The sequence below is a fragment of the Heptranchias perlo genome, chromosome 33 (genome assembly GCF_035084215.1).
Source record: "Heptranchias perlo isolate sHepPer1 chromosome 33, sHepPer1.hap1, whole genome shotgun sequence".
Lineage (NCBI taxonomy): Eukaryota > Metazoa > Chordata > Chondrichthyes > Hexanchiformes > Hexanchidae > Heptranchias > Heptranchias perlo.
Window position 1 is genome coordinate 19,304,735 of NC_090357.1, and position 25,285 is coordinate 19,330,019.

Genomic DNA, 25,285 nt, shown 5'->3' on the forward strand with positions numbered 1-25,285 from the left:
TTTCGCTGTGGCCCGTCGGAACTGTCGATCGATGAGTCGAGCATCATATCCCGTTCTTACTAGGGCGTCTTTCAGCGTCTGTAGGTGAATATCGCGTTCCTCCTCGTCTGAGCAGACCCTGTGTATTCGCAGGGCCTGTCCATAGGGGATGGCCTCTTTGACGTGGTTAGGGTGGAAGCTGGAAAAGTGGAGCATCGTGAGGTTGTCCGTAGGCTTGCGGTAGAGTGAGGTGCTGAGGTGCCCGTCTTTGATGGAGATTCGTGTGTCCAAGAAAGAAACTGATTCTGAGGAGTAGTCCATGGTGAGCTTGATGGTGGGATGGAACTTGTTGATGTTATCGTGTAGTCTCTTTAGTGATTCCTCACCGTGGGTCCATAGAAAGAAAATGTCGTCGATGTATCTGGTGTATAGTATTGGTTGGAGGTCCTGTGCAGTGAAGAAGTCCTGCTCGAACTTGTGCATGAAAATGTTGGCGTATTGGGGTGCGAATTTGGTCCCCATGGCTGTTCCGTGTGTTTGGGTAAAGAACTGATTATTGAAGGTGAAGACATTGTGATCCAGGATGAAGCGGATGAGTTGTAGGATGGCGTCTGGAGATTGGCTGTTGTTGGTGTTGAGTATTGATGCTGTCGCAGCGATGCCGTCATCGTGGGGGATACTGGTGTAGAGTGCCGAGACGTCCATCGTGGTGAGAAGTGTTCCTGGTTCAACAGGTCCGTGGGTACTGAGTTTTTGTACAAAGTCTGCAGTGTCGCGACAGAAGCTGGGGGTTCCCTGCACGATGGGTTTCAGGATGCCCTCGATGTATCCAGAGAGGTTCTCACACAGGGTTCCATTGCCTGATACGATAGGACGTCCGGGTGTGTTGGCTTTGTGTATCTTTGGGAGGCAGTAGAAGTCTCCCACGCGGGGAGTACGTGGGATGAGAGTGCGTAGGATGTTTTGAAGGTCTGGATCGAAGGTCTTGATCAGTTTGTTGAGCTGATGGGTGTGTTCTTTGGTCGGGTCTGTGGGTAACCGTCTGTAGTGTTCCTGGTTGTCCAGTTGTCAGTATGCTTCTTTGCAATAGTCCGTTCTGTTCTGTATGACGATGGCTCCTCCTTTGTCCGCTGGTTTGATGACGATGTTGCGGTTGGTCTTGAGAGCTTTGATGGCATTGCGTTGTGCTCGGGTGACATTCTGGACTGTCTTCCGAGTGCGGCTGATGAATCTGGCATAGACGCATTTCCTGACATCTTGAGCATACATGTCAAGCTGAGGGCAGCGACCCTCTGGAGGAGTCCAGTGAGACTCTTTCCTCTTCGGTTGCTGTACCGCGGATCCCTCTGTCTGCTGTTCCGGATCGTTGATTGTCTCATTGGGTTCGCTGCTGAAATTTTGTGGTTTGTGGTAGAGCAGCAGTGATGAACTTTTGCAAATCTCCGTTCAAAGCCAAGAATCTCCCTCCACAGAACTTTTACATCGTTGACAAAGTTTGTTTGCTAAAAGTTAGCACCAGATTAACAGCTTCTGTCTGAGTTTCTAGACACATGCATCAGGCCAATTTTAATCAACTGGAATTATTTTGAGTCCACAATTTTTGTTTTATTCATATTAATTTCAAGGTCCCATTTCATGCAATATTAATTCAATTTATTTAAAGGATAACAATGTCCAACTGATGACTTGGCACAGACCACAACATCTGTATGCTGCTGTCGGCTTACCACAGCATTATTTCTCACCAGGAGCTGAAAACTGTTTTACTTTAACGCCAATGGTAAATCAATGTATAAATTAAAAAGTCAAGGGTATAAATGCATCCCTGCCTTGTCTCTTACTGAGGATTTTTTTTAAAAAACTGGTTGCATCACCTGGTCTCAGTCTGATCATGCATTGACAGCAAAATATGGTTTATTTTATGATTCACTTCTTCAAAAGCCAACCCTCCCATAAAAGCTGGTTATTTGCCCTATGAAATGGTACCTGCAAATTAATGAAAGCTGTATAACATTTCCTTTTCTTTCTAATCACATATTTTTCAGCCTTAAAAGTACTGAACAAAAATCAGCTTTTAAAAATCACACTAGTTCTGGCTTTTTCTTCCCTCCAAAAATTTAAATTCTCTATTCACTCCACCAAACTTCATTAGCTCGATTTTAAAAGTAAAAAAACTGGTGCATCGGGGGCAGGAGGGCATTGAAAATTGCCACCATTTCAGACCTGCCCCCAACTCGCCCATTTCCAGTTTTCACGGGGGCAGGACGAGGGGCGGGTGGCCAACCCGCTCCCAGGAGGCAGGTCAGGCCTTAAAACCTTTCAAGGAGGCTTCAGGACTCCATTTTTAACTAATTCCCCATTTCAACTCCAGAGGGCTGGGATTCCCAGGCCTTCCGTTTTACGGCTCGTGAAAGGAGGCGAGAAGGTCCGAGACTAACAGATATATGCCTAGAAAGGCACAGCTTGTGGGCCCGGAGGAGCAGGAGTGCTTCCCCCTGGCCCAACAAGCTGACTTGCACCGACCTCTCCCCCGATCGCGGACAACCCTCCCCCCCTCCAGATCGCGAACCCCCGACCCCCGATCCTCCGACCCCAACCCCGACTCTCCGACCCTGACCCTCCAAACCCTGATCCCGATCCCACTCCCTTCCCCTCCCCTCTGACCCCCAATCCCCCAACCTCGACCCTCAATCCCCCGACCCTCCCCCTCAACGATCGCGGACACCTGCGATGACCCCCGATTTCATTCCTCATGACTTGCGACCCCCGTGCCCACCTATGTCCACCCATGCCCCTTGCCCTCCCATGCCCCTTGCCCACCCATGCCCCTTGCCTACCCTTGGCCCTATGCTCACCCATGCCAACCGTGCCCTCCCCATCCATACAAACAAGGACTTACCTGAAGACGTCCTCTCCCTAGCTGGTCTCCCATCCGACTGAGACCAGCCTGTCAATCAGCCGGTCAGTCAGACGGGAAACCGGCAAAAAAAAAGTAATGGGTTTCCCAACCTCAAATTGATCCCCCCACCCCCTTCCCGGCTCCGTTTGAAAGTTAAGGCCCTGGAATTGAAGTTAAAGAACATGGGCCTGATATTAGGAGGGAAGCGGGTTGCCAGCGGGGGGTCGACTGGGCTCATAGGTAACCCGTCCAGTAAAATTGATGGGTTTGGCACGCGATCGTAAGTAAATTGAAGCCAATTACCTTGGCTTCCGGGTTTCGCGCTGGAATGCTGCGCAGCAGGTGGACTGATCACCTGCATCATAGGCTGTCAGCTGGAGGAGCCCTATTTAAAGAGGCAGTCCTCCACTGACTGATGCTGCAGAAAGGAGCCAAAATTACAGCATGGAGCAGCCCAGGGGGAAGGCTTCTCCCAGTTTAATGATGCCTCACTCCAGATCCTACTGGATGGGGTGAGGAGGAGGGGGAGGACAGAGGTCTTCTCCCTGGCGGGCGGGAGGAAGTGGCCTGCCTCTGCCACCACGAAGGCCTGGCTTGAGGTGGCAGAAGAGGTTATATTGTCACCACTACTGCCATGTCTTGGCCATTCTCGACTGGCTTGTGCAATAATGTCCTTTCATGAGTTCTCCATGAACACCCTTGATGCTACCCATTGGGTCACCGTACAGTGGGTGTATGTGTAGTTGCACGACTACTTTGTGCGGGTGCCCATTGCGCAGCACTGTGTTGTGTAGCTCCACGTGGTGGAGGTGGACGGCATGCCTGGCGAGGCTGGTGATGTTGCTCGTCCTCCAATGGAGTGATGAATGCAGCAATGGACCCCCCCCACCGTCCCATCCTGACGGACAGCAGAGTTTAGGGTATGATTTAACAATTTGGAGCGTGGAGACAACGGCGTGGCAGGCAAAACTTTGTCTGAGGTGACAGAGTGCCCTGCTGCAATGAATGAGGGTTTACCCCGCACCTGTTAAATGGACCTTTGCAGCTGCCATTGGCTGCTGGCTGCAACTCGTCTGTTTAAACAGGGAGTGTTTCCCCCAGCATGGGAAACACGCTCTGGGTAGTCCAAAATCCGAATCCTCCTAAAATCTCCAACTAATGAGGTCTGTAAACGACCTCAAGTACCCAGATATTGATCTTAAGTGGGATCCCGACGACTTTGATTGTCGGTGGGAGTCCCGCATGTGGGGGCTGCACGTGCACCGATTCATGTCATTGGGGAACCCAGAAGTGGGCGGGTTGGAGCTGGGCTCCAGGAATCCCCCGGAATTTTAGGAGCCCCCCCACCCCCGCCACCAACGCACCCGCTCGGCCATCCGAAAATTGACCCCCATGTCAATTAAGATTAACAGCCCATTACTATCAGGTTTATTTTTCTGCCTTATTGAAGTCAAGAATAATTCTGTTGACTTTTTGACTGACAAGGAAATAATGGTTGGAATTCCCGCAACCAAAAGAGCTTAGATATATAGGGTACCACCTGTCTGGGTTTAACTTGCAAATTGCAGCAATTATACCATCCAGGAAACTTGCTTTCCTTCCCTTTTGACCAACTCTTGAATCTCATTGGGTATTATTAGTTGTCATATCTCTTACTCCACAGCCCACTGAGGCTCTGCAAAATAACAGCAACAGCCTGTCTTTATATAATGCTTTTAACGTAGGAAAATGTCTCAAGGAACAATGTGTCAATTCCATTTTTTTTTCTTAAACAGGGACTCTGTTGCTTGTTTGGTCACTTTCCTGATGTTTGGCTCAATGTTGGACCCACACCTGACTGAAGTCGTACCAAGTAACTTCGAAAAGAACGTCTTTTCAAACTTATTACTGTTGACAGCTCTTCCCTTAATGGCTGTTGCTTATTGTATTTCACTTCTCTAATACTTCTTTAGTACTTTCTTACTTCAAGCATCTTTATAATTTCACTACTTTTCTCATCCGCTAAGCTAGCTCCGATTTATATCTTGAACAATCAACAACGATTAATCATGCCGAGATATTACTTTTGAAGCCAAATGATCAATAGTTAGCCTTTGTATGTAATTTGAATGCAGCAGAAAAAATTGATCAGAATTAATATGAATTTTATGCCGTGTTATTTTTCCTCAAATTATATAACACACTCTCTTTAACCAACATGGGCAATCTTTTGTAGTTTTGCCTTGTCCACATGATCCAACAATTGGAATATCTATGTTTATTAATCAATAAAAGGCAGTGAAAATTCTCATCAAAAACCTTTATTTTTGTGTTAAACTCTCACAGCTGTGAGGTTAACATCACCATGAAGATTCTGAAAGCTAACTGGAACTATAGTCAGTTCATCCTGTGTGGATTGCCTGTAAAGTGAAGAGATTTTAGGAATCATGTACATGTTTACTACTATGTTTTTTTTATTATTCGTTCATGGGATGTGGGCGTCGCTGGCAAGGCCAGCATTTATTGCCCATCCCTAATTGCCCTTGAGAAGGTGGTGGTGAGCCACCTTCTTGAACTGCTGCAGTCCGTGTGGTGAAGATTCTCCCACAATGATGTTAGGTAGGGAGTTCCAGGATTTTGACCCAGCGACGATGAAGGAACGATAATATATTTCCAAGTTGGGATGGTGTGTGACTTGGAGGGGAACGTGCAGGTGGTGTTGTTCCCATGTACCTGCTGCCCTTGTCCTTCTAGGTGGTAGAGGTTGCGGGTTTGGGAGATGCTGTCGAAGAAGCCTTGGCGAATTGCTGCAGTGCATCCTGTAGATGGTACATACTGCAGCCAAGATGCGCCAGTGGTGAAGGGAGTGAATGTTTAGGGTGGTGGATGGGGTGCCAATCAAGCAGGCTGCTTTGTCCTGGATGGTTCTTGAGTGTTGTTGGAGCTGCACTCATCCAGGCAAGTGGAGAGTATTCCATCACACTCATGACTTGTGCCTTGTAGATGGTGGAAAGGCTTTGGGGAGTCAGGAGGTGAGTCACTCGCTGCAGAATACCCAGCCTCTGACCTGCTCTTGTACCCACAGTATTTATGTGGCTGGTCCAGTTAAGTTTCTGGTCAATGGTGACCCCCAGGAAGTTGATGGTGGGGGATTCGGCGATGGTAATGCCGTTGAATGTCAAGGGGAGGTGGTTAGACTCTCTCTTGTTGGAGATGATCATTGTCTGGCGCGAATGTTACTTGCCACTTATCAGCCCAAGCCTGGATGTTGCCCGGGTCTTATTGCATACGGGCATGGACTGCTTCATTATCTGAGGGGTTGCAAATGGAACTGGATATTGCAACCATCAGTGAACATCCCCATTTCTGACCTTATGATGGAGGGAAGGTCATTGAAGAAGCAGCTGAAGATGGTTGGGCCTAGGACACTGCCCTGATGAACTCCTGCAGCAATGTCCTGGGGCTGAGATGATTAGCCTTCAACAACCGCTACCACCTTCCTTTGCGCTAGGTATGACTCCAGCCACTGGAGAGTTTTCCCCGATTCCCATCGACTTCAATTTGACTAGGGCTCCTTGGTGCCACACTCGGTCAAATACTGCCTTGATGTCAAGGGCAGTCACACTCACCTCACCTCTGGAATTCAGTTTTGTTTGCTACTGTTTATCAGGTTTATACATCCAATGCTTTAAGTAATGCAACTCTCAGCTCTTTTTGTTGCACCCAATGAGGCAAACCTAAAATCATATCTTCCCTTCATTTATTAACGAGCCCTCAACACACGTCTATAAAAATTATGCTTGTCTCTGATAGCCATGTCCTGTGGAAACATCATGTCATTCTCTTGACCTACTCTTGTCAATCTCTACTGTCAAACCTCCCTCGGCTACTAGTTATCTTCCACACGTTAAATGTATACTTGCATAAGATATTAGCCCAAGGTTTCTCCCTACCACACAGTATAGATCCCATGTCAAAAAAAGTAGAACTTTAATAGATTCTCTATTGTCCAGTTACCTCACTAGGGATCATTCCCCCAAAAAAATCTGATTTAAATTCCTAACATTCTCAAATTATAATAATAGTTCTTGACACCTGCATTTAAAATATATCTGTACTCTTTTCTTTTAGATATATTCTAGTTACAAGATATTGATTTCTTGTCGATAATTTTTGTTAGCCTCTGAACCATAAGATTGGATTTAGCAGTCACGAGTAACACAGCCGGGTTACCATGGCAGGTGGTATTTCTGTTGGTGGATCTTTCTATACCTCCGTTCAACTTTTGTTAAGTCAAATTGATTTAATTTCAATCAGCAATTCCTTTGGAGAATATCTCATTATTGCAGCTCAATATGAGTTGTATTGATTTCCAATTTTGCAGCTACTTCTATTTTCTTTGGTTTTTACTGTGTCACCCAACGGCTGTATGATATTTGATAATATAAGGGTTTTGTTTCTGAAACCCTTCTTCTACCTCCTAAAAGAAAAACAGATAGTTATTTGATGCAAGATGCAAATATTTTCTTTATTACATTAAGCAAATCCCACAGGTGGGCTCTTTGCCTGGAACCTGGAGGGAGATCGTTTGTAATTGTGTTTCTTCTGTGAGTCAATTTTCTTTGGGCAGTCTCTATCCATTTCCCACCCACCCTGGCTCCTTCCTGCGTACAGTATCTGTTATGAAAATGCACAGTACAAAGCTTTTATCTTTCTTTGTCAGGCCTAGAAAAGTAAACAAACCTAAAATTACACAGTTTGAAACGTAAAGTATGCTATTATAGTATTATCATCACTGAGTAGCCAACAAAGTTGGGGGGGAGGGGTTGGTGGAATCCTTGCTCGTAATCTTTGGAATTGGCCAATAATAGCTTCACAGGTTGCCTCTGCAGACGAGCGCTGTGATTCATCTCTAACTGGACTAAGTGAGTGAAGGACAGGATCTGCAGACAGCAGAAATATGAAGAACAATCAACACAGCTTTGAACATGCTACCGCAGAAACAGGATGCATGAAAAGTATGCCTATGTGTTCCAATTGGAAAGACATTTAGAGGCACTCAAAGACATGTTGATGTGAGAGTTAAAGCTCACAGAATGTTCCTGAAGGTATTAGGTTGTGGGGGGGGGGTGAAACTGGTGGGGAGAAAGTTATAATTTATTTCCTTTTCTAATTGGAGGTGGGCTTAAACTCTGTTTTATATTTACAACGGTGATGAACCCAGTGACTGACCTACAAAGCTTGCACCTGTGATCAAATGACCAGATCTTCCCCTATAACCATAGAAATTAACTAATCTCGTTAAAAAAAAGTTGGTGCATAGATATGTATTTTTATAGATTTCTGTACTGCCTAAACTGTCAGTTTGACTGTTGGATTTTATGACCATGGAGGAAGTTCATTAAGTTTTCAGCAGGAAGAGATTTGAAAAGTGTAAGAGAGATAAGGAGAAACAGCAGAAGGTCAGTGCAGAAATTGTGAATCTGCATAACTATCAATTTGTGAGAGATTAAGCCTGGAAATCTCCTTTTGCTTGCTTTTAATGAAACCCTGCTATACCAATTCATAAGTCAATTCTGTTACATTACATTTACATTATTCACAAAACATAGAGCAAATATTCTCTCTCACATACACCATCAGATGTCTCAAACAGTATCATCAGGCGCACAGAGACAGGCATTCTTACCTGCATATTTGCTTTACCTACCCCATAAACAATGTTATTGATGCTGGTCACTAATTTGAGTATTATTCATTGTACAATTCAGCAGCATATATAGTATTGGAGTTTATGATATTTATTAGAATATAAATTAGTCATTTAGAGATATGTGTATGTGGGCAGCATATCACACATTGTGACCACATAAACCTCCTATTAAACAGGCAAAGCTAGTGATATTAGTGGTATAGCCACTGATGTAGCCTATATCCACACTCATTCAGGTCCTTGAAGTATTTATATTCCACTCCTGATCACTGCTCGAAGTGTTCATGTGCGGACATTCAGTGAGGACAAAATCAGACTCAGCAGTGATGCCTCCCCACAGTTGAATAGCCTGCTGACAGTCAATTTCAAGATACGCACATGAATAATGGCCAGTCGGGTGAGGTTCTGCAAGGTGACCAGCACCTGTAGAACAGTACCAGAAAAGAGCAAACGCCTTCAGGAGAGGAGGGCAGAGAGAACATTAATGAAGCAAATGGGTGAGGAAAAAAGTCACTATTTTACTATAAAGGTTGTTCTTATAACCAGAGATACTGACTGTTTTGTCTGGGCACTGATTTAAAGGAATCTTAGCAGGTGCTACATCAATAACTAACACAGGATGAAGCCTGCCAGTGTACTGACACTCTCTTAACAAGGAGTATGAGGCCGCATGAAAGAGGTAGCCAATGTATGATGAAACCTGACACCACAGTGTTATTATTGCTGATAGACAGAAATACATAGCTGCCAGGACATCTGAAGAATTGAAACAGAGGATTAGCACTTATAGTGCCTCTGCAACATTGCCCACCTCCACCCTTATCTCACCGTCACTGCTATAGAAACCCTCCTCCATGCTTTTGTCAGTTCCAGTTTCAGTTTCTCTCATGCTCTTCTAGCCAATGTCCTGAGCTCCATGCTACATAAAGTACAACTCATCCACTCTGGTATCACCCCTGTCCTCATCAACTTCAATTGGCTTCCCATCCTCCAATTAATGAAATTGAAGATCTGTGCCCTCATTTACAAACCCTCCCTGGGCTTTTCCCTCCCACTTCTGCAACAATAGTTATATAGTAGTTGACAGATTCACAATTTCTGCTGCCTTATAAAGGTACAGAGGTTATTGTTGTTATTTTTCACTGACACACAGGGGGCAGGTTTCAACTGTCGGCTTCCGGTTTCTTGCCTGAAAAATGTGTAACCTTTTGATGGTATTGGTTGTATCTTCATATATGTTGTTAATTAAAGTAATGTTAGTTAATGCACCTTTGAGTCCAACTTCATCAGTGATGACTGGCTCGAAGGAGTATTGCACTTAGCGTTGTATTGTGGTCCAGTTCTGATTGCTTTGACTTGTGTAACTATTAATATAATTTGGACTGGGCTGTGTAAGATGATTAAAAGACAAATTAAATTTGACCTCTTACAAACCTTAGATATGAATGGTAAATCTCAAATTCAATTCTCTGATGAGTAAAATATTTTTAGTTGTTGATCAAGTGAATTTATCAATTACAATTTTCTTTTTATTGGTCACTTTTCAACTTCCTGAAATTATTTAATTCTGATCAGTAGGAATAGAATTTATACATTGTGCAGACTGAGTATGAGGCTAATGTTTTGTACAAGGGGGAAAAGATTTAACTAATACCTTTTGAATATTATGCTATTATTTATATATTTTATGGAGTCACCATTCACTACAATCTTACAATTTATTCATTCCTCAGTACAACACATTCCAATGAATCCTATTTCATTTTCTTTGAAATTAGCATTAAACTTAAACATTCTTTACAGTTTATAAAATTATTATGTAACTAAAAATGTAAGCACGGAAAACAATATATCAAGTGAATTTGTTGTGCAACAGCAGTAAATTGTTACCTGATGGCAAGATTTATCAAAGATTTTCATGTTAAAGGCCATAGATTTACAGATGCTGTTTATAGTCCTTGCTATTGCAATTTCCCTTTTGTCCCTTTGTCATAATGGAACGGTTCTCCATGCTTTTTAAATTCACCCATTTTTTTTCTGTCTAACTCTAATTGTAATTTAAGATAACTCCTGAGTGATCTGTATTAAAGTTCAGACAGAGAGCACACCCACACACATGCAATTCATATTCATGATTTATTTTTAATAACATTTGCTAATCTCTTTCCCACTCATTCTGTCACAACGGTATATGTGAGAGTTAAAAAGAAAAACAACGGGTTACTATTTCAAGCGAAGCCTTTTGCCAGTGATGGACCCCACCCAAAATTTGAACCGACTCAGAGCTAGCGAAGAGTCCCTTTCCAAAATAAGAGCCTATCTCTCTTTTAGCTTCCGACAAACCTGCTGGGCATTTCCAACACATTCTGGTTTTATTGCATTCGTGAAGTTATTAGGATGCAACTTGCAGCTTGCAGAAAATATTTATTAAGAGTGAAATCTGAAAGTAAGCGTATAATCAAAGAAAGGTCATTAATCAGACTTAAATATATCTCTGAGATTGGAAGACAATTAGAAAACCTGCAAATAATGAACAAACAGCACAGCAACAAGATCAAGAGGAACTAATTCATCAACTGCCGCTTCAGTATTGATTTAGCAAGCAAATTGAATAACTGTTACACCATTAATAATTACAGCTGAGGGTATTATTATACGACTCATGTCCAATTCTTTATTTTTTTTAAAAGACAGAAACATATTTGCAATCACAGTAAATAAAATAATTAAGCAATGCTCATGGCCACTCAGGTTAACAGTCCACATGATTTTTGCAACGTGCATCATTTGAAAACAACTCAAAAATATTTTTTTCAAAAATTATTCAACAATTATGGCAGCATGAATGGTACAAATACAATAAATAACTTCTGCTTTGGTTAAATATATAAAATAAAACATTATCAAACTGAAATACTTTATGCATAAAAGTTACCCAATCTGACACTGGTGGCTGGATTATTTTTTGTATTTAACAGATTATTTATTATATATACATACCACTCAACATTTAATATACATAAATAAGGATATCCATCCTATTCAGGTGAAGGACAAGTAGTCTGAGCAAACAGTTTAATAAGGCCGAAATGCTAAATCTGAACCTTCATGTTTTGGGACATGTTGTTTTCTAGGGTCTATTACTGACAAAAGCTGCCAATAGTCTTCAGTGGCCAATATTGACCAACCTCAGCTCAGAGACGATTGCCTGACATCAGTAAAAATATGACCTGCATAAGCCAGATATAATATTTTCCTGTCTTTTGAAATTCATCTTCTCTAAGAGCATTAAACAAACAAAAAACTAACAATGACTCCACTTTAAAGGCTAAGGTAAACGATCACCTCCTCTGACTGAAGGCCTAGTGATAAGAATGTGATAATGCCCAAACACCAACTTTTGATTGCTTCCATAACTGTTCAGTCAATTCCTTATACTCTAACCTTCAACCACAGTCATCATTCATACACTATCACACAGCAATGAGCTGATTACCTGATAGACATTGACTGAAAAACACTCATAAACCAATTTAAGGAAAATGTAAACTGTCAATAGAAAAAAAATGCTTAACAAAATAAACCTGTATTCAGACCATTTATAAGATAGTGTGTCCCTGCCCATAACTGAGAGGAAACTTTATTTTGTCTTCTCAGGCATAGAACACTTGTTGCAGTTAATATAAGCCCACTGAAAATGAATATGCTCATTTATTTAGCCCTTACAAAGAAACCCCAGCTTGTGTAGTCTGCTGCTTTTCATTTTAACCTATGTCGGAAGCAATATCTATATTGTTTTTCAAAAAATGATACAGATGTTATCTTATAATTAACATGATTTAAAATATTTTCTCAGTGCATTTCTGGGACAAGAAATACAGGGGCTGAAATTTATCATAGATGGTAGCGCAAAACGTGCAGCAGCCAATCGGCAGCCCATTTTACACTCCGCCCGATTTGCTTTTCCATTGATTTTATATTGCCTGAATTTACTGGTGGTAATATTAAAGGATGAACACTTAACACATTCATCTGCCATTCCATTGTCCACCATTTTAATAGAGGTGCTCACCTATCTATTTTAAATGAATGTGTCAAAACACCAGATAGAGGTCCACTATATGAATGTATTAAGTATTCACTAATATCGACAACAGTCCTTTCTAGCCTGCACAGGGTAGTTGATCATCTCTACTATTGTGCTGACTCCGCACCAGGCCTCAAAGTAGGACAAATTAAATAAGGTGGTATGGCCAACACTTAGTTTGGCCACCTTTGTAAAGAATGTAATGTGAAAAAAGTAAAATTAATTGAAAAAATTGCAGTTTTTCTGCCAGCCTATGAAAGAATGCATTCCCTCTCGCCTTACCCATACCACCCAAGCTTCATAAAAGGTAGGATTTATGTGTTTTTTGAGTTAATGGAGGAAGTCTGTCTCAAGTGGCCTAACTCCACCAACAACATTTTAATAGTATGGAGTTACTGCTGAAATAGAAAAACATACGAACATACAAAAATGACAGACAGAAAAGACCAGCTGGTCCATCAAGCCTGCCCCACACTCATGATGGCTGGAGCATCGTGACTGGACACTAATCACCTCCCGGCCATCCCACCCCCACCCCGCAGCTCTGCAATCTCCTGGGAGAGACAAAAAAAAAAGAGAAAAACCCAGGGCCAACAAGGGAAAACAATGCTTTGGAAAATTCCTCTCTGACCCCTTCAGGCGATCTAAACCAGTCCAGGTGATCACACAGACCGTGTGTTATCTATAACGTCACTTACGTTCTATATGATGCGACCTCTGTCCCCAGTCAAAAGGTTAAAAGAACAGCAAACCAACAGTGACCACAGACATTTGCTCATTCTGTTTCTGTGTTGTACATTCTATTCCCTATCACATGTTGACTGCAACACCAGCTGGTTACTATTTACTTACAAAAAAACCCCTGCACTTCAAGCCTTAAGAGCTATAAACCAAAATGCACAGGCTTCTTTCAGAAACTGGCTATCACCATCTTTCTCATTTTACCTATCGCACCTTCCAGCAAGATTTGAGTTGACTGACATTTAAAATTAACTAGAAGTTGCGAACATGATTTACTATTTAATATTTTCAGTTTTAGCAGACTTAAACAGAAATTCCTTCTCTTTATCTGCAGCATTTTATGTGGTGACCCAATTATCTCTGTAATGCTAATGGGCAGGAATTTACAGCGGTTTATAATTGTATTATTTTTAACCTGAAATTTCAATGGATGGTTATATTTGGGCTCTGCTTGGTGTAGCTTTCAGCAACTGTCATTTTCCCGATTCTCCAATTCACATTTTAATGAAGTGCTGCTGTCAAGCCGAGAACCAGAAGGGTCAACATCATCACAGGGTTCCAGTATATAGAGCCTGATCGGAAAACAGAATCAGAGCAATAAGTTAGAATGAAAAACCAAACGTTGTTTATGCAATAACATTTTAATACTTAATATTTGCTGAATAAACCAGATTAATCAATTTCCATTTTGTTGCAAATGGGGTGGCTGACTTTATTAACCCCTCCTGACGTCACCACAATCTGCTTCCATTCATCTAACTGCATTTTTAATGGAAAAAGTAGACAAGTAAAGGTAAATGGTTTTATATAAGCAACATCATTATGAAGGACAGGTTAATCTCATGAACATGCATTGCTATGAGAGAGACTCATTTATGTTTGCTATTTGGAGAATTTGTTGTATAACCACTTGTCAGAAGTACATTCACTGCTAGCTGTGGAGATGGTTAATGAGATTTATACAGTGAAAGTGGCCTGTAACTGGACTGACACTGTCAATGTAATACAACACCACACAGAAACTTAAAGATGCAAAAACAATGGTGCATGCAGGGCCACATCACTAGTCTATGCTGAGTTCCACTCATCTTGGCAGAAGACAGCTAGCATTCAAAATTCCAATTCTAAAAATAATTTTTAATATATATATTTTATGCAATAATTTCTCAGCCTTTACTGTAAATTAGCAAGGTGGCAATCTTCAAGGTCCAAAATGGGGAGGGGGAACAGATTAAAAAAGGTGGTAGAAAAGGACGTGTAAAGAAGGATTTAAAAAGGACTCAGCTCATTCACTGGGTTTTGTGATTCTGACCAAGTCATGTCAACAGAATCATAGAACTAGTAAATAAAAAAATATAAACCCATTATTCATACAAATAATCACTCTGGCTCAAAATCCAGATCCTACAAAGGATTTTTCCCACCCAAATTTCTCCCAAAGCTGCTGACTCTTATTGGGATATTGTCTACCAGGTCCACTCATACAAGTCTCCAATATAAATTGGCAAGTTTATTTGTTGTTAGAAGTTGTGTTAGCATTGTTGATGGCTTATGACAGAATCACACAGCTGTAGGGTCTGATATAATCAGGCTGTATATTAATGAGCTCTGACCCTAACCCAATGCACAAAGGGAAAGGAAAATCTAGGCATATTTGTTGCTCAAAGTGCTCCACCAATGTCTATTGAGAATAGATACAGCTATAAAAATATCCCTTCTCATTTAAAGCAGTGAATTTTCATAACTCAGTAGAGACTTGAAATTTCCAGTCCATTCATTTTAACGAATATTGCAACTTCATACCAGCTGGAGAGTAAATCCAGAACCGCCTGATCCAAGGAAAGTATGCAACTGGCAAAGTGCCATCTAGTACCATATTTGAACCCAAGTCTCAAGCATTTGGAAGTAGCCTTGATATTAGAAGGCAATCTCCCTAAACTTGAGCAATTTGCTGCAGGATTCCATCACTTGTGCATATGTACAAGATGGTGTCATGAAGCAGAAAACCACAATGTTGAATAGTATAGCTTGAATAAAGAATAATGAACTGATTATTAGTCAGTCACTTGAGCAACAACAGTGCTAGTTCTCTCACAAGCAAGGAGCCATATTCATTTTTCTTGGGGTATGATTACATCGATAGGTAATGTATGTCAAAATACTTTCTACGTTTGACTCCATTTTATCAACAAGGCAATTGTTCAAGTACTCCATCAATGGGTTCGCCTAATATTTGAGTATTGTACTGTTCATAACAGCCCTAATTAGACAGAGGCAGGGGTTCTCATGCTCTGTGTTCATGAAGCACCAACTCTGCTCCTTGGGTATACAACGTCATCTTACAAACTTTGTCACCAAGACTCGACTATAAAGTCACCGCTCACCTGCACCACCAATGACTCGTGCATTTCCTGCATTTTCATTCAAGGCTTCAAGCTTTTCTTTTGACAATGCATCTCTTTGTGCTTGAGTTACAGCACCATAATTTTGTGGTCCCAAATTTCTCAGTTGCTCAATTGTCATAGCCTAACGTAGTGGGAAAGAAACATTTCGGTCAGCTAAATATAACAGCAATTGCATCTGAAATCCATTTAGATGCTCCTACGGGTGAACCAAAACATTTTCACTGAAATGTCCTCACTTTTAATAGAAGTCTAGCGAAGGATCACAAAAGCAAAATGCAAGCATCAACAAATTTACAAGGCTGCAAAAACCTTATTAGGGAGCTTTCAGTCACAGTCAATTCCTGGAAAAGCCAGGGATAGCCAGCTGTGAAAAATCCTAAGTAGATCCGCCTATGTAGACCTTGATGAGCAAAGACAAACAAGCTGCAGCAGACTCAGTGGGACAGGTTTTAATGTTCCTGCTCCTGGGTGTATTAGATTAACTTGGGTGCAACACTTAGAAGAATAATCACTGGAAAGGATTGCATGCCTGCTAGGCTTGCCTGCCTCAATATCTGCTGCACTACAGGCTTTTCAAAGTGTTTTTTATGACTACAGCAGAACCTCGATTGTTCACCAAGGCGATGGGGAATGGAGTGCCTTCTCCATTGTGGTGATATTAAAGGTTCCACTGTAATAAACGAAAATGTTATCGTGGCAGGCACAATAGTGATGCAATAATATCACTGATATTTTTAATAAGACATTAGGGGTGCAAAATGGGCTGTTGCAGATCAGCGGCTCACTAAACACCCCACCTGATTTTCCATTCTATTGATTTCAATTATTCCGTCCTATGACATAAATAGGACCCCGATTGCCATTTTCGGTCGGAACTGGTTTGGAACCTGTGCAGTGCACCCTCTGACCAGTTCCATGTGAGATGGAACTGAAGAGGTCTGCCAAAGATAAATGTTGAGCCCCTCACTCTCCACAATCGCGACCCTTCATCCCGCAACTTACCTTGCTGGCGGCCGCCCCTGCACCGGGACGCCTGTTTGCTGCTCCGCAGCTCGCCTGCCATATTTAAATGAGGCCAGGGCCTCAAAGTCACGGGGGGCCTCTTCAACATCGGAATGGGCGACTGACCAACCCGCTCTGCCAGTCGGTCGACCGAAAAGTCAAAATAGACCTCAAGATGTTTCAGAGTGCATTAAATGGCAATAACGTCCCGCAACTATGTTAAAGCTTTTTCACGTGTTCCCTAGCATATGTTTTTTCTAATTTGATTCCTTCCAATAATCCAATTTCTCATATAATATATTAGAGTTACTACGACACTTGCCGAAAAGACATTGGGAGGGAATTGGGAGACAGCTTCGGGTGTCAGGAATGAAACTGCGGATGTCATCAGTTGGGGCACTTCTTCTGCACTGAGCCCAGCTACAAAAAAAGACGTGTAAGATTGTTCATCATTGGAGTGCTCAAGACATTAAAAAGCATCACATTTTCAACAGTTGCTGTATAACAAGCAGTTTACTCCACCTTCTACTGTACACTTAATGGCTGCTCTCTGGTACATGCAAGGCATAAACCTGAGAGAATGGAAGGGAAGTTATTTATTTTTGTTGGATTCTCGAGCAAAATCTTTGTTGAGGTATGGGAAACTTAGTAATTCCTGCCAGTTCTCTTAAATTCTTCTCCTGATCAATCCTGGTGCTCCGCACTGTTTTTTTTTAACCTCTTATGCCCGATTTCCATTACAGTGCTCCAGCATGATTTGGCCCATTGTTTCCAATAGTTGAGGAGTCAAGAACGAGAGGTATGAGAGTGTGGAATTTATTTCTGGGGTTAGTGGTAAAGGCAGAAGTTGTCAACATTCCAGATTAGATTGGATAGGTGGAAAATGGATTGAAGGTTTATGGGGACAGGGTAGGTAAATGTGATTAGAATTATTTGCTCGTTTGGAGGGTAAACAATGGCAGGGACTGGTTGGGCCAAATGGCCTGTTTCTATGTTGTAACTTCTATGTATTTCTTACCTGCTACTACTCCTATCTCTTGTAACTGTGCTCCAGTCCAGTTTTTCACGTCGGAAAATGCCTGTACTGCTTTTTCCTTCAGGGCAGTTAGAGTCTCGATATTAGGACACATCTTATTCCCAATATCCCTGGCAGCAGAGCTGTGGAATACAACACAAAGCAATCTGTGAGAGATTGTTATTGTGCTTGGCATAGATGATTTGCTGCAAATTTAGAGTGATGCAGCGAAGCAAAATCTAGCCCTCAAAGGCCATTAAAAATAAAATCACTGACACACAAGTACATTGGTGAGCAATTGCAGGGAATGTGCAAATGAGATCAATGAAGGCCACCAATTTCTGTTCATTTTGCATGAATTATCAATAATTTTCACTGTTTATTTAACCCTGTGTAAGATATTTAATGCAATGCTTCCCCAGTGTGTAAATGCAACTTACAGACCAGTGAAGTCCCCAATCAGTGCCAAGTGGCTTGTCTCAGCCATGATGGAGGTAAGCATGTTGTAGTGAACCATATGTCCCAGTGGTAGGAAGGTGAGAAAGAAAATCAGCCACGATTCCCACTCCAATTGCTATCCAGTGACCTCTGTTGGAAGTGCTCATGCGTGGACATTCAAAACATGCTCAACTATGAGGTGCTCCACATTAACTTGCTGGTGCCCACTGTCTGGGCTCACAATGAAGCATGGTTGCTTGGGTATGGTAGTGGTAGGTTAAAGTTGTGGAACTGTACACTACCAAGAGTCAGCACTGGCAGGAGAGGAGGGAAGAAAAGGAAAGAAAATTGTAAAAACAAAACGCTTAATGTGTGTGCATTAGTGAATGAGGGTGAGTTGATCTCAGGATTGGATCAAGCTTGGCTGTTATGCCCCTGTGGTTGAATAGCCAAGTGGCTTTCACTGTCAAGGCTGACATATGAATAATGATCACTGGGACGAGGTAGTGGAGAGCAACTGGCATTTATGGAATCACGTCGAAGGAAGGAATGGAGGGGTGGGAAAAGTTAGTGAGAAAAGGGAAAAAAAAGTAAGAAAGAATGGACCAAGAAAAGGGTCTCAACACTGCTGTCTCTACAGACCATAAACAATCGACCCGATCATCAACTTTACTCTATCTTTTTTAACAAATGGAACTCCAAATTACTACCGTCTGTCCTCCACTGGCCTCCACAGATGAGATCCATTCACTCGCTCCACTGCCACAATTAGTACATAAACCATCAAATTTCATGGAGAGATTGAGAACCAGAGTCTGTACTTCTCCCTAGAACTTTCATGCCAGTCCCCAAACAAGCGCAGCTCTCTTTTGATGAACGTTCCCCGATACCATATCAATTGCATTTCTGGAAGTCTGTTCCATGTATGCATTACTTAGACAGTTTGGTGGACAATATTCCATATTCCAGATCTCTATCTCATACGTAGACATGAAAAGACCAAAGGAATAATGACTGTTGAGTTGTTTTTACCTGTAGGCTGTCACACTAATGTTCTTGATCTGATCTGAACTAAGGGTACAGAGGAAGTAGCCCATACCAACCAGATCTATGCTACTGAGGGTACTGCCTTCTCGACCATCCAAAAAGTTCTGCACGATAGTTTTGGCTCGTGAGGAATACTTTGAAAGAAAGAAAATCTCTGTAAATCATCACTCCATGCATGCAAGAATTTCATTCTGTCTATACAGCTGCAAACTCATCACAGCAAATTTGTATATATTTATCTTTGAGAATCCATCATAGGAAGGTATGAAACGCAAACAGAAGAATCAGTATTATGAAGGGGCCTATTTGCTCCTTAGAGGTATAACAAGATTTGCCTTATGTTACACCCAACACCCTTTGCTCCTTTAACTGTAAACCCCTGTTTCATCCCCTGCACTCGACCATTGGAGGTTGATTTTTTGAGTCACTACACTAGTGTTCTCTGGAATTCTCTCGCTGAACCATTCCACCTTGCTACCTCTCTCCCTCCCTTCAAAATCCTCCTGAAGTCTATGGGATAGATTTTGGTTTTCACTGCCTAAGCGATGAAATCTGGCTGGTTCTTTGTAGACCCCACCTAATTTTTCATTCCATCAGTGAAATCAACAGAATAAAAGTCAGGCAACTTCGAACAAGGCTGGACGATCTGCTCCACTATATTATTGCCCAGGTGGTGAAGATGAAAATCTACCTCAATCTCGTCAACATTGTCTTTGGTAAATTGTTCTTGTTGAACAATAATGAACATCATGTTACCCATTGTTTGCAAGTAGGCAAAAAAAATAAAACTACTTGTTCTAAATAGGTTCATTTCTCTCCTATCGTTCCTAATGGTAACTCCTTGAAAGTCATAATGCAATTCAGGGCCTTTTGAAAACACTTCCAACAATGGGCTTTGCCTGAAATAAAGCACTTAAAAATAAATGACTACTAAAATGACAGTACATGTGATCTAAATGGTAAATCAGCAGCCCATCCTCACCTCATTGCTGGCCCATTCCTTGTAATCTGAGATTGCACCAATGGTATCAATATCAGGTTTAGTGAAATACTTCTTGACTTCCTCATCACTGAAGCCAAGTGTGATCATCTTCAGAGAGGCCAGCTGGTCGTTTGTGATATTCATGCCATAAGCCTGAAAAGACAAGAGTCAGACATGTATATAACAACAATAACAACTTGCATTTATGTAGCACCTTTAATGTAATAAAATGCCCCATGGCGCTTCACAGGAGTGTTATCAGATATAACTTGACACCGAGCCACATAAAGAGATATTAGGACGGGTGACCAAAGGCTTGGTCAAAGAGTGGTGGGTTTTAAGGAGCGACTTAAAGGAGGAGAGAGAGGTAGGGAGGCGGAGAGGTTTATGGAGGGAATTCCAGAGCTTTGGGCCTCGGCAGCTTTCGGCATGGCCGCCAATGGTGGAGCAAAGAAAATCGGGTATGCGCAAGAGGCCAGAATTGGAGCAGCATTGAGATCTCGGAGGGTTGTAGTGCTGGAGGAGGTTATGGAGATAGGGAGGGGTGAGGCCATGGAGGGATTTTAAAACAAGGATGAGAACGTTAAAATCAAGGCGTTGCTGGACCAGGAGCCATTGTCGGTCAGTATAAAAATTAAAATTTATACTCAGTTCCGAATCTGACACAAAGGTATATTGGAAGAGTACTAAACACATTGACACAAGGTTTAAACATTTTCTTTGGTGCACTAACAGTGATGGACAGTGTGTGGGGAATTAGTTTATATTGGTGCTCTGATAAAACTGAAATGAGCAAATATATTTAAAATTAATTCTGTTTTCCTGTATTAATTCTGCAAGTTCCACAGAGCTCCATTATTCAGCCTTCAAAGGACCTGAGTGCTACAGGCATTATAGCTCAAGCAAAGAGTTAATCGAATCATTCAGCACAGAAGAAGGCCATTCAGCCCATTGTGCTTGTGCTAGCTCTTTGAAAGAGCTATCCAATTAGATCCACTCCCCTGCTCTAACCCCACAGCCCTGCAATTTTTTCCTTTTCGAGTACATAGCCAATTCTTTTTTGAAATTTACTACTGAATCTGCTTCCATCACCCTTTCAGGCAGTGCATTCCAGTTGAGCCAAGAAATTTTGCCAGGTTGAGATAATTAGTTACATTTTGAGATTTATGCTATCGCTACATTATTGGCCAGGTTTATATTGAGGTCTCTGATACTAGGGGCTCTTTCAAACTCCTTATCTGGATTTTGAAGAGTGAAACTGGATTCAAACAAACACTCAGAATTGTAATTAAGATGGTTTAACATTGGGCCAGATTTTGCTGTCAAAATAACGGCTAATGGCACTTGCCGTTATTTATGCGTAAATGGTGTAGCAAATTCAGGTGAGGAGCAGATGTGTGGTTAAATGCCAATATCCAAATGTTTCTGTTCGAGTTAGCTTGTTAGCTTCGCGAAAACAGCATTTTGCCGTCTGTCTCACCATTGACATGCATTGAATGTCGTGAAGTTGCTGTATTTACGCAGTAGATATGAATTAAACTCACCACAAAACGTTAAGTCTTGTCATTTCAAGCACAAGTACCGTTTTAACAACGTGATAATTGTTAATTACTGCCAATCAACCACTCTGGCAGTGAAAATTAACTATTACAAGTGTGGAGTCTCATTCTTTCAGATATTAATTGATGTTGGAGATTTTAAAATGTCAAATTTTTAATTTTTTAAACTTTTTCCTTTCTGTCTCTTACCTGTTTTTCTTAATCCAATCTTTCTTTCCCTCTATTTCTCTTTCTGTAACTGATTTGACATTGAATTCACCCACTCTAATTTGCACTTCCTTCTCAGTCCTTCTGCTGTTTATTCCTTAAATGTCATTGGTTAAGGAGATACTCTGTTGGTTGCCCTGTTCACTCAGGTCCCAGATGCCCTGTACCCCTCATTTTTCTGCTGCTAAAGTGCACCTGTGTGTAACTTAATGTGTTGCTTTAAGGCCACAAGTTGTAATTGTTCTACCTTCCTGTGTCAAATAGAGGCTGATTGCTCAAAGCCTGAATTCCAAGTTAATTAAAGGTCCCAATTACTTTCTTTTATTAATTTTTTTTTTACACACACAATAGATAGTTATGCATAGTCTTGATAAGACCCCACCTGGAGTATTGCGTTCACTTCTGAGCACCGTACCTCAGCAAGGATATATTGGCCTTAGAGGGGGTAAGCGTAGATTTACCAAAATGAAACTGGGGCTAAAAGGATTAAATTATGAAGACTGGTTAGATAAACTTGGGTTAAATTCCCTTGAGTTTAGAAGGTTGAGGGGTGATCTAATTGAAGTGTTTAAAATGATAAAAGGATTCAATAGGCTAAATACAGAGAAGCTATTTCCTCTGGTGGAGGAAAAAAGAAGGGGCGCAATCTTAAAATTAGCACTTGGCCATTCTGGAGTGAAATCAGGAAGCACTTTTTTACCCAAAGGATAGTGGAAATCTGGAACTCTCTCCCCAAAAAGCTGTGGATGCTGTGTCAATTGAAATTTTCAAGACTGAGCTCGACAGGTTTTTATTAGGTAAGTGGATCTGGATCAAAGGTGGATAAATGGAGTTGAGGTACAGATCAGCCATGATCTAATTAAATGGTTGAACAGGCTTGAGGGGCTGAATGGCCTACTCCTATAACTGCCTGTGATTTTCTGCCCATTGAAATCAACCGACTTAATATAAAATAAATGGAAAAATGATTCACCCTAAACCATTCATTAATGAATAATGCAGCAGGAATTTGATTTAAACACTCAGCTCTTGCCTCATGTTTTAATTAACCCTCTATCATCTATTCCACAGTAACAAATACTGGATCATTCACTGTGGCCTCACTAGTCATTGCTATCAGCTAAAAGTATGATTAGCAATGCAGTGTTAAAAATTGGTCTAATCTCATAACGATCTATTTAGTAAAACTGATTTGTTCAACATCCGGTGAAAGGGAAAGATTTAGCTCACTGAAGCTGCTCTTTGTGATTTTCTTAAAACTATCCCATTTTCCATTCGTTCTAGGCTGCTTTATCATCGTTCCCACTGTATATCATAATAATCAGACTTACAAACTTAATAGTCAACCTAAATCACATTCTCAATTAGACTACAAGTTAATTCCCTGGGCTGCCAGTTAATTTTTCAATCCCTTCTCTGATCTGCTCTCCCCTAAAATGCCATTTACACCTCATTATTCATATCTAGCCTCTCTTGGGTTCATTCTGAATTGTTTTTACTGGTTATGTAATATTTCTGTAACCTTCATCAACACGTTATCTTAAAGACCCAGAACTCTGTCAATTTTTCTCTCATTTTCTTCAGGAATATTCAGTAAAATAGGTCATTTTTGGCTGGAGTAGACTTGAACATCTAAAACCTGATCGATTGCTCCAGGCTTGCTCAAATACAAGAAAGGTAGCAGTTATATTTGTCGCCTAAATAAGTGAGTTGATTGAGGAGATTAAAATGTTTATGTTGACGGAGCTTCAGAATCTGCATAAGCATCTGGAATCTTCAATCAGTTCTTTTACTCATCTAATTCATGCACTGGGCCTCTCTTATGTGCAGTGAGATCAATCAAATTGACTGGCTCCCAGAGCAGTGTTTTTCATTAACTTTGTATTGAAGGCCAATTGTTCAAGTATAACTCTCAGGAATGCTCCAACATGCTAATAAGATATGGGACATGGCTCTGTGCATGTGATCATCCACACAGCGAGCTCCTGAGTTCAAACTGAGCAGTTTGCTGAGTGAAAGCTGGTGGGTGGGTGGGGGGGGGGGAGGTGGGTGGGTGGGGGGGGGGGGGGGAGGGTGGGTGGGGGGGGGGGGGAGGTGGGTGGGTGGGGGGGGGGGGGGGAGGTGGGTGGGTGGGGGGGGGGGGGGGAGGTGGGTGGGTGGGTGGGTGGGTGGAGGTGGGTGGGTGGGTGGGGGGGGGGAGGTGGGTGGGGGGGGGGAGGTGGGTGGGGAGGTGGGTGGGTGGGGGGGAGGTGGGTGGGTGGGGGGAGGTGGGTGGGGGGGGGTGGGGGTGGGGGAGGTGGGTGGGGGGGGGGAGAGGGGTGGGAGAGAGAGGGCGCGGGGGTGGGGGGGGGGAAGAGAGAGGGGGGTGGGGGGGGAGGTGGGTGGGGGGGGGGGAGAGGGGTGGGAGAGAGAGGGGGTGGGGGGGGGAAGAGAGAGGGGGGTGGGGGGGGAAGAGAGAGGGCGCCGGGGGGGGGGGGGGGGGAAGAGAGAGGGCGCCGGGGGGGGGGGGGGGGGGAAGAGAGAGGGCGCCGGGGGGGGGGGGGGGGGGGGAGAGAGAGGGCGCCGGGGGGGGGGGGGGGGGAAGAGAGAGGGCGCCGGGGGGGGGGGGGGGGGAAGAGAGAGGGCGCCGGGGGGGGGGGGGGGGGGGAAGAGAGAGGGCGCCGGGGGGGGGGGGGGGGGGGAAGAGAGAGGGCGCCGGGGGGGGGGGGGGGGGGGAAGAGAGAGGGCGCCGGGGGGGGGGGGGGGGGGAAGAGAGAGGGCGCCGGGGGGGGGGGGGGGGGGAAGAGAGAGGGCGCCGGGGGGGGGGGGGGGGAAGAGAGAGGGCGCCGGGGGGGGGGGGGGGGAAGAGAGAGGGGGGTGGGGGGGGGAAGAGAGAGGGCGCCGGGGGGGGGGGGGGGGAAGAGAGAGGGCGCCGGGGGGGGGGGGGGGGGGGAAGAGAGAGGGGGGTGGGGGGGTGAAGAGAGAGGGCGCCGGGGGGGGGGGGGGGGGGGGAAGAGAGAGGGCGCCGGGGGGGGGGGGGGGGGGGGGAAGAGAGAGGGCGCCGGGGGGGGGGGGGGGGGGGGAAGAGAGAGGGCGCCGGGGGGGGGGGGGGGGGAAGAGAGAGGGCGCCGGGGGGGGGGGGGGGGGGGAAGAGAGAGGGCGCCGGGGGGGGGGGGGGGGGGGAAGAGAGAGGGCGCCGGGGGGGGGGGGGGGAAGAGAGAGGGCGCCGGGGGGTGGGGGGGGGAAGAGAGAG

General features: G+C 43.4%; 1 protein-coding gene across 1 annotated transcript in view; it reads right to left on the bottom strand.

Moving 5' to 3' along the window:
* Positions 1-11,218: 11,218 nt before the first annotated feature.
* LOC137301512 (otoancorin-like) overlaps positions 11,219-25,285 on the bottom strand; it is an 80,931-nt gene continuing 66,864 nt past the window's right edge. Inside the window, exons 20-25 of the mRNA XM_067971037.1 lie at positions 20,288-20,440; positions 19,291-19,439; positions 17,824-17,963; positions 17,128-17,225; positions 15,783-15,924; positions 11,219-13,970 (exon numbers count right to left, since the gene is read on the bottom strand). Of these exons, the coding sequence (XP_067827138.1) occupies positions 13,900-13,970; positions 15,783-15,924; positions 17,128-17,225; positions 17,824-17,963; positions 19,291-19,439; positions 20,288-20,440 (753 nt within the window). The 3' untranslated portion in view covers positions 11,219-13,899. The remainder of the gene's footprint in view (positions 13,971-15,782; positions 15,925-17,127; positions 17,226-17,823; positions 17,964-19,290; positions 19,440-20,287; positions 20,441-25,285) is intronic.